At 47.4% G+C, this 10,000-nt stretch overlaps 1 protein-coding gene and 1 pseudogene across 1 annotated transcript; one reads left to right on the forward strand and one right to left on the reverse strand.

Moving 5' to 3' along the window:
* Window positions 1-343: 343 nt before the first annotated feature.
* On the forward strand, window positions 344-1,412 carry LOC109170980 (annotated as a pseudogene).
* A 2,475-nt stretch (window positions 1,413-3,887) lies between these two features.
* Window positions 3,888-6,229, reverse strand: LOC109171030 (30S ribosomal protein S5, chloroplastic). Its single transcript, XM_019320169.1, has 2 exons — window positions 5,500-6,229; window positions 3,888-4,293 (listed from the first exon to the last, which is right to left on the reverse strand). Exons 1-2 carry the CDS (start codon window positions 6,177-6,179, stop codon window positions 4,044-4,046), a joined length of 930 nt encoding a protein of 309 aa, XP_019175714.1. The 5' UTR covers window positions 6,180-6,229; the 3' UTR covers window positions 3,888-4,043.
* Window positions 6,230-10,000: the final 3,771 nt, after the last annotated feature.

Below are 10,000 nucleotides of genomic sequence, written 5' to 3' on the forward strand. Positions count from 1 at the left end.
AATGGCGGCAATCAGCCTCTTCGTCTGCTGCCGACTGCTTAATTTCATGGCGTGGAATAGATCCTAAATCAGTTTCCATGGAACCAGCTGGATCACGGTGTTCGATCACCAAGGCCCGATGGTTGATTTTTCGCGAGGAAGAGAACGACGAGGCTGTCTTCCTCCATGGTGGTTAGGGGCGGCAGAGGAGGTTGTAGAACGCAGGTGCGGGCTTGTTTTCGTAGACGGATTCGGCAATTAATTTCGAATTTGCTTCAACGATAGTAACCCTCTGGATGGTAGCTGACTCTTTCGAAGCCTGCTCCAAAATTCTCGCAGAAGACACACATCCTCTTTCAAGTTCATGGAAGTTAGTAATCCATTGGAACCATCAGATTCGGACTTGCCAACTGCCATCGCAAGCAACATGGAGGTGATGGCTACGTTTGAAGAAGAACAATCTGGACTCTAGAGATGAAGCTGCTAACAGGGAGGATTCGAATGGGAATTTGGATTCTTCTTATACGGTTATAAAAAGTGAAAATATTACATATTAAATGGCCTGTGATACGGGAGTTGGAGCTATGATACAGAGCTTCCGGCCTTCCAAAATGCATGGTTGAGGTCGTGCGAGGCATGAAATTCCTACGCGTAAGTTTCTTCGATCTTCATGGCGCTCGTCATCAGATTCGAAGATGATCTGATCTACGTCGTGGTGATCCCGGTGGCCACCGTTGGCGATAGTAGGGGAAAAACTAAGGCTGCAAAAATGGGGAGTGGCAAGACCAGATAGAGGCTATTGTTTCACATACCACTTTTATTGTCTCATCCGGAAATACCTTCGAGCGACACTACATTGATGCTTGTACATCAAGGTCTTTCACGCCGGTTCTGCAATCTGGATGGGTCGGAACCTGAATCTCCCGCTCAGGTCTGCCATCCATTTTGAACTGGTGCACTCGTGGTTATATTCTCAGAACCGTAAACCTAGGATGGATGGATCAGAGAAATATGCTCAGTGGCGTTGTGATGGTAGTGATAAGCGATTGTGAGGTTTTGGACTTGAGTGAGTTGAAGGCGGTGGTGGACCAGATGCCGAGTCATGTATCGACGACGAGTTCTAATGAATCGGTGGCTCCCGCCGGCGGGCCCACTACTTCGTTGCCGCTGACGATGCGACCGGCCTGCTACATCTCGTCTTCTTCGTCGTACGATTTGGAAGCCCTACACGCGAATTCTCTGGATCGGACGAAGAGGAGTTTGTAGCGAGGCTCAAGATCAGAACTAGCTCATGGTTAAGCAAGAAGAATATGTTGTCGCTCTTGAAGCTGACTTGAACCGGGGAAGAGACGCGTGTGCAGCTTTGCACCCTTAGAACACTCGCCGCTCTCCGCCCACTTATCATCTCGATCGGAGATCGTTCAAAATGCTAGGATTATACAAGGAATGCTGAATGTCATAAAGGTCGACGTTGAAAGCGGCTTGAAGGAGCTCTTTTTAATTTCTGTACTGTTGAATTCGCAGCATTTGATTTAGAGAGACTGTTGATACAAATACTAATTTTGTTTGTGAGTTGGCAATCTGTTTACATGGCTTTCTTTCCGGGACGTAGTAATACCGTCGCCGGTGGCTTCACTGGATTCTTGGTTGCCGATCGCAGCAGCCGCCGCCATGGCTACCAAGATCAAGGAACACATGCCCAGAATGGCAATGTTCTTGTTTTTTATTGTTATTCGATATCTTCCGGGTGAACGCGTCGATGAGATGGGTAAATCTGTTCTTGAATAAATGAAAATCGTTCCGCTGCTGAGGTTACAGATGAGAAGGCTGTGCTGCAGGGAACGGCAAATAGCATTGCAGGTCTTAGTTTCTCAATCTGGGAGGTTCTGATATACTAGGGGCCACGAAATTAATCATAGTGCTGTCCTTTGCCCATTCACAATGCAAAGCCAAATATTCTTTGTGAGCTAGTTCATTTAAATGCTCCATAAATTGATTCAGAAGGAATGCTTTTCATGCCAGCAACAAAGGAGATGGAACAACATATATGTATGCATGCATGCACGCATTTCCAACATATGGGTATGTATATATAATGTTACCTAAGTTTCTTGAATAATCCAATTATGTTAATTGACGGACTGCTATGCCATGTGGGGAACTCCAACTATATTATTTATTTGGAGATTTGGAGTTGAGTTAGTGGTCTCATAATATAGATTTGGGGATCTTGACGTTGTCATGCAAATTAAGGGGTGCGGATCATCTTAGCATTTTATTTAGTTTCGTTGTCATCCAATTTGTTCGAGCTTGCTCGCTCTATTCCCTAAGGGCAGGCACGGGATCCGATCCCGCTAGCAACCTCGATGGAAGAGCCTAACGACCCAATGTCAAATGACTCGGGTCAAAGCGCTATCACCCTAAGGGGGCACAAGGTCTGACCTTGCGTACCAACCCCGACGGAAGAGCCTAACGGCCCAGTGTCAAATGACTCGGGTCAAAAGCACTATCACCCTAAGGGGGGCACGAGGTCTGACCTCGCGTACTAACCCCGACGGAAGAGCTCGGTGGCTTAGTCCGGCAGGACTCGGCCCAAGCGGCTTGCGCACCCTAAGGGGGCACGAGGTCCGACCTCGCGTACCAACCCCGACGGAAGAGCTCGGTGGCTTAGTCCGGCAGGACTCGGCCCAAGCGGCTTGCGCACCCTAAGGGGGCACGAGGTCCAACCTCGCGTACCAACCCCGACGGGAGAATCCGATGACTTAGTCCGGCAGGACTTGGCTCATGCCGGTAGCGCACCCTAAGGGGGCACGAGGTCCAACCTCGCGTACCAACCCCAACGGAAGAGCTCGGTGGCTTAGTCCAGCAGGACTAGGCCTAAGCGGCTAACGTACCCTAAGGGGCACGAGGTCCGACCTCGCGTACCAACCCCAACGGAAGAGTTTTTGGACCAAGAGTACCCTTGGCCAAATAACTACATACTACGTAAAAAAAAAAAAAACAAAGCAAAATAACGCGAGCAAGAATCTAATAAACGACCATGCGTCGTCTAGACAGTCCGCTCTCGAACGGAGAGGACTCGAATCACGGATTAAAGTGCGAAGCTAAAAGCTTAAAAGGTGTTGGAATAAGCGAAATATTTTTTCAAGTTGACCCTGAAGCATTCATCCAAGCATGGAGTCCCGAGCAGTTTCAATTGGGCCAAACGTTTACTCTCTCTCGTTGTCGACAACTCGCAACTCAGAGAGTGGGGGACTGATGATGGATATATTGAAAATGGCCCAATAATAATAGAGACCCGGGGTCCAGGATGTTACACGAGCAGCCCAAGAAGACTCTCAAGCCCGGAGCCTGCCTACGGGCTGAGAATGATGGGCCTTGACTTAGTCTCACGGCCCACCGCATGGGCCTTAACTTAGTCTTTTGGCCCATCGTGCAATTAGCGAGTTAGTTAGGGTTATTTTGTATAAATAGGCATGTGTTTGTCCTATTAAGGGGACACCTTCTACCTTTTGTCCTAAACTACTACTTGTAATAGCATTACACCTCTGTAATAGCACTTTATACACAATTAATACAATATCAGTCCCCGTGACTATATTCGTACCCTTATAATCGTTCAATTATATACTTGTTACATTTATTCGGGTTAATTAAGTCAAACCCCGGTTTAATTAATTCCATCAATTATTACATATATAAAGATGGTATCCTCCATAGGACCATATCCAAACACCAGTTGTGCAGTAATGGTGTCCCAAGAATCACCTCTAACAGTAGAAAAATGTGCAAAGGCACAGCTCAACTATATTGGAAATTGATATCAATAATCTTACCTTTCAAGTTTCAAGCATCAGAGTGGAATTCTTACCATTTTCTTTGCTTGTTGCCTCTGAGGTTCCAAGTCATGAAGTTATTGAGTTTCTTGATCAACAATTAATTTACATATCAATTTAAAAAATTATCATTTCTGCAGAAATCAAAAAATAGTAATTGCCAATGATCAGTGTTTTACAAAACAATTTCTACAAAGACTTTAATTTTTAAAAGAAAGTTGTAGATCTCTATTTCCACAGTTCTTCCATTGGAATGCCGCGCTCCTCTGCAACCTCTCTGAATTGTCTCATTTGCAGTATCGCTTCCACGGTGGCTCTTGCATTGTTCAGTGCATTGTTACTCCCGAGCTGTTTTCCCAAAGCGTTCTGAAGTCCCGCCAATTCTAAAACAACCCTTACGGCACCACCAGCAATCACACCGCTACCTGGAGAAGCAGGCCTAAGCATCACCTTTGCCGCTCCATACTTTGCTTCAGATCTGTCAATTAATTATTCATAAAAATTGGATGATAACCTAAATTGATTGGCAATTGTTTACGTATGTTCATTATGCAAGCATCTTCCCCCATCCCTCCCTAAGAAATCATCACAACAATCCACACTCCATCAAATTTGGTCAAGCACATTTATGGGTCGGTGGTGTTTCTTCTCACAGAAGGTAGTAGCTAGGGCACGAGGCCTACTTTAAAAATCCTATTATCAATTTCCTTCAACATTATAAAGGCCCTGTTTGGTAACATAGTTAGCTTATCAGTCAATTTTGACTTATTTTGCCCACTATTAGCTGTTTGACTTGGTTAAAAAATCAATATGAATGTTTGATTAATTAGCTTTTTGTAACAACTTATTGTTCCAAACGGGTAAAATTCAAAAAGCTGTTCAAATCAGTTTTTCCGATCAGCTTTTTGAGAAAGTCATTTTACATCAACTATCAGCAAACAGCTAATTTACCAAACACTTTTCTACAAATAGCTAATGTTATCAACTAGTCAAACCCACTAACCCAATCAGCTGACAGCTATTTACCGAACACCCCCAAAACCTAGCAAGTAATGGGTCATCAGATAAAATTCTCCCAGAACCGCATTAACAAGCAAATGGACTTCAATCTACAAGTCATGGCAAATGAGGGTTATGAATTCATAGTGCCACAATCACTACAAGTTCAGTCATTAAGAGAGCACAAAAGGAAATAAAATACACCCCGAACAGAATGCACTGAGAACCAAACCACTAAGTCAACTCCAGCATTATCTCAAACTTCAAACTGAGTGAATTATATACAGAGATAGACACCACAACACCAGTTAGTAGTGCTTGTTTACTCAAAAATAGAGGACACCAATTGAGGTATGAGGAGCCCTTTCAATTTGTGTTTCAAATTTTCTTTCTCAAGTCTTGTTTATATTTAGCCATTTCTAAAGCTTGTTCAAGCATCAAGATTCAAATCCACAACAGCATGCTTAGTTCCAGAATAAAAGCTTTTTATCATCAAGGCAACACAACCCAAAATTCAATTCTTCAAAAGTGTGCTTCATCCCCAAGTTTCACACTTTTCAACAGATTATAACTCAATCACCAGCAAATCAATAAGGCAAAAACTACCATTCTCATTCAACAATGAATGCTAGCTAAGCTCACAAAACAGATTAAACCAAAAACAGACACTACAATTATGAATTACCTGTGAGGGAAGGTGGAATATTTAGTCATGGGCACAGTGATGATATTCCTCCTAGCATTCAAAGCAGATTTCTGAACAGCAGAAATCACTTCTTTTGCCTTGCCAACACCCACACCAACTTGACCCTTCTTGTCACCCACAACCACAACAGCTCTGAAATGCAGTTGTTTACCACCCTTAACCACCTTGGTCACACGCCTCACCTGCACCACTCTCTCATCAAACCCATCTTTGGGCCTATCTTTCTTGGCAGCCGACCCAAACCCAATTGTCTTCTTCACCTTAGAGTCCATAACATACAAATCATTCCCCAGTAAGCTCTCCCCACTGTAGGCGGGTCCGTAGAGCTCCTCATAGGCCCGGGCAATGTCCTCCTCAGATTCCTCCGCGGCTTCATCGAAGTAGGGCGGCGGAACATAGCCTTCCGGTCGGGCTGGAGGGTCAAAGGTGAAAACTTGATCCGGGTCTACGTTGTCGAAGAAAGTGGTCTCAATGTCGGAGGAGCCGGCGTTAATGGGCGTGAGCTTAGAGGTGTTGGCGGGGAAGAAGAGAGAAAAGCTGGAGGGTTTGGGGGTGAGTAAGAAAAAGGGAGCGGTGGGGTGAGAGCGGAGGCGCGTGGGCGGGTGGTTGCGGAGGGAGAGAGAAGAGAAGGCGGAGAGAGAGGTTGCAGAGGCAGCCATGGTGGGTTGGGTTTAGAAATGGATGGATGGATTAGAAATGTAGGGCAGAAATGAGGTTTCTGCAACTCTTATGTGGGGCGGTTATACAATTAGTATAACAATTGGGACTTAATTTTTAATTTTATGAAATTATTCCATTCAGGTTTCCTATTAGTCCTTGGGCTAGCCTTAGCCCACAAATATGGAGCCCATTTCCAATCTCTTATCTCTTATCAATCGTTATGCTGTGCATCCGTATGCACCATGCATGGTGCATACGGATGCCAAAACGACGTCGTTTTATTAAAAAACGCGCATCTCCCCTTTAAAAAAATTCAGGTTCGATTCCCAGCAACAACAATATATTGTTCATTCATTCTGGAATTTTAGTTCACAGATTATTGGTAGGGAATATCCCGACCGACATAACTTTACCCCGGTTGGTGTGCCTTTGTTTTTGTCTTCTTGTCTTTGCAAGTAACAGGTCGGGCTTCTTGTGAAGAACCCGGTCGAATCTCGACCGGGAGTTGCCCGAGCGGATGTGTCGACCACCGAGTGGTAGCCCTTTGGCGAGAGAGCTGACAAGAGACACGTGGCGGCTCCACACGCTGACAGGCAGGGCACCCGGGACGGCGACACGTGGTGGCTACGTGGGAAGCATGCCGAACGGCCGGATTTGTGTCTTCGGCGCCGCGACTATAAATACCCGCGATAGCTACAGTGTGAGGGACTTTTGGACGATCGATAGGTTGTTGTTAGAGAATCCCGACCGCAGTCAGTCGGCACTCAAAGCAACCAAGTAGATTGTACTTAGGGCCTTCACCGTGATCAATAAAAGTCATTTACTTGCTTTAATTGGTCTCGTATTTATTTAATTACTGCGTACGTGGCAATTAGCAGTATCATTTTGGCGCCGTCTCGTCTACGCCTTATACATCGCAGCGAAGAAGCTGGCTCCCTACTTCCAGGGTCGAGCAATTCGCGTGTTGACCGATCAGCCGATCGGGCCAGTCCTTCGAACTGCTTCATCATCCGGTCGCCTAGTCAAGTGGGCGTTGATCCTGACCCAGTACGCGATCGAATACCGACCGAGACCAGCCATCAAAGGTCAAGCCCTTGCTGATTTCTTGGTTGAGTGCACCGCCCGGGATACCCGACCTCCCGAGGTTGCGGATCCCGAGGCTGAGTGGTGGTCGCCGGCTACTGACGGGTCGAGTAGCAAGAAAGGAGCAGGAGAAGGAGTGGTGGTCACGAGCCCGGAGGGATTCAAAGTCTACTTCGCCCTCATGTATCAGTTCCATCCAACCAACAATGAAGCCGAGTACGAAGCCTTCATTAATGGCTTACAGTGTGCTCGAGACTTGGGGGCTGAATACATTCGAGCTCAAACAGACTCCGCGCTCGTGGTCGGGCAGGTTCTCGGAGACTATGAAGTCAATGGAGAACGTCTTCAATTATACCGAGACCTAGCCATGGAGAAGCTTGCTCAGTTCCGGGGGTATACCGTCCGGCACATACCCCGATTGGATAATGCCGATGCGGACATCTTGTCCAAATTGGCTCAAGACGCCCCGGAACACATGTCGAAGATAGCTCGGATTCTGGTGATCCCGAGACACAGCATCCATCGCCTGCCGGTCAATCCAATCCAACCGGTAGAAGACAATTGGATCACCGATCTGAAGGAATTCCTCGAGCACGGTCGACTCCCGGACGACCCCCAGCGTGCTCGAAAGGCCAAGCTTAGAGCCCCGAGGTTCCAAGTCTTGGACGGTCGACTTTATAGGCGATCGTATGGAGGTCCTCTTATGCGCTGCTTGACCGCATTTGAGGTCGATTTGGTCATGAAGGAATTGCACTCGGGTATATGTTCTTCACACCAAGGAGGCCGATCATTAGCCTGTCGTATCATGCTGATCGGGTACTATTGGCCGTCCCTCCAGCTAGACTGTGAAAAGTTAGCTCGGGAATGTGAGACGTGCCAACTGTTTGCCCGGATGCCTGGACGACCGGCAACCTTCTATCAGCCAGTCATGACTGCAATTCCCTTTGCTAGGTGGGCGGTAGACATTTTGGGTCCCTTCCCTCAACTCTCCGGTCGGAGAAAGTTCGTGATTGTCGCTATTGATTACTTCTCCAAGTGGATAGAAGCCGAGTCGTTGGCCACGATCACCTCTCAGCAGTGTGCTCGGTTCCTTTAGCGCAATGTGATTTCCCGCTTTGGCGTGCCTGTGCATCTCATCAGCGACAACGGCCGCCAATTTGTAAGCCAGTATTTCCAAAACTTCTTGGCCACGATCGGAACAACCCACGTCCGATCGTCGGTGGCTTACCCGCAGGGAAATGGACAAGTAGAGAATGCCAACCGGACGATTTTGGAAGGTCTGAAAAAGAAGCTGCACTCGGCTGGTCGTAGTTCGGCCGATGAATTGCCATATGTATTGTGGACTTATCGGACGACCCCGAGGGAGGCTACTTTGGAGACCCCTTTCGCCTTGGTTTATGGAGCAGAAGCCCGACTCCCGATCGAGGCTTGGATCCCGACCGATCGAGAAAGAACTTACAACGCGGAGGAGAACGAACACGCGATGATCGTGGATCTCGGTGGGGTCGAAGAGAAGAGAGAGCTAGCCGCTCGGCGTATGGCCGAATATCAGAAGCGCATTAAAAGTTCAAAGGACACCCGGGTCAACTCTCGTTATTTTCAGGTGGGAGATTACGTCTTACGACGAAGGGAGGCCAGTCAACCTTTGGAAGGCAGGAAGCTAGCTCAAAACTGGGAAGGACCGTATGTCATTAGCGCGGTCGTACGACCGGGGACATACCGACTAGAGACGACAACCGGTCGGGTAATCGAGGGGACTTGGAATTCCGAGCACCTCGTCATGTTTAGGCATTAGCCTATTTTTTGTAATTTTTGGACGAAGTGAGGGCTCGACCTGCGAGTCAGTCCCGGTCGTCGTTTGTAAATTAAATTCACTATTGCAAATATTTATTCAACCGCCTGCGAGCGGGAAGATTCAATGTATATACGATCGGTAATTGCTCGACCGTTTGCATACGGCGGCCCGGTCGGTTATTTTCTTTACCTTCATTGCATGCAGGACATTTCATTACCAAGTCACATCGACCGGGCGAGTCAGTCGAACGGTCCAATGCGCTCCTCCACGGCGGACAATTGGGTCACGCCACCGATCGGGAAAGCCAGAGCTCCCAGCATAATTCCCCGATCCGTCCAACTTCTTTCCACTATCGTACCCACTCGTGCCTCGAGGGCACAATAGTGTGGGGGCTGGGATGAAGGGAATTAGGCCCGTCCGCTTGGGAAAACCCCGATCGTGGAGGCTTATCCATTTTCAAAATTATTAGGCCCGTCGCTCGGGAAAACCCCGACCGTGGAGGCCTATCCATTTTCAAAATTATTAGGCCCGTCGCTCGGGAAAACCCCGACCGTGGAGGCTTATCCATTTTCAAAATTTCGACAAGGCCTAGAGATCGGGTAAACCCGATCGAGTAGGTCAGCTAATCGTCGAAATCTCAGATGCACGACCGGGCCTTAAGGCCACAAGGTCGGGTGTCGAACATGTCGACTGGTGCAGGACCGGGCTAATAGGCCGTAAGGTCGAGTGCTAAGGGTCGGCGCACGCATTAACTAGAAATAGAAGTGTGAATAAGAAGGAAAAGAAACGAACAACACAACTTAGACAAAAAACGGATTTCATTGAAATTTCAAAGAGAGTGCCCGGTACAAACTCGGGACCGGGCTCCCGATCAGCGTCACTTCTTGGAAGCCTCCGCCCCGCTCGGGACAACCTATTTTTAAAACCTATTTTTACTTCTTC

The sequence above is a fragment of the Ipomoea nil genome, unplaced genomic scaffold (genome assembly GCF_001879475.1).
Source record: "Ipomoea nil cultivar Tokyo-kokei standard unplaced genomic scaffold, Asagao_1.1 scaffold3384, whole genome shotgun sequence".
Taxonomy (NCBI): Eukaryota; Viridiplantae; Streptophyta; class Magnoliopsida; order Solanales; family Convolvulaceae; genus Ipomoea; species Ipomoea nil.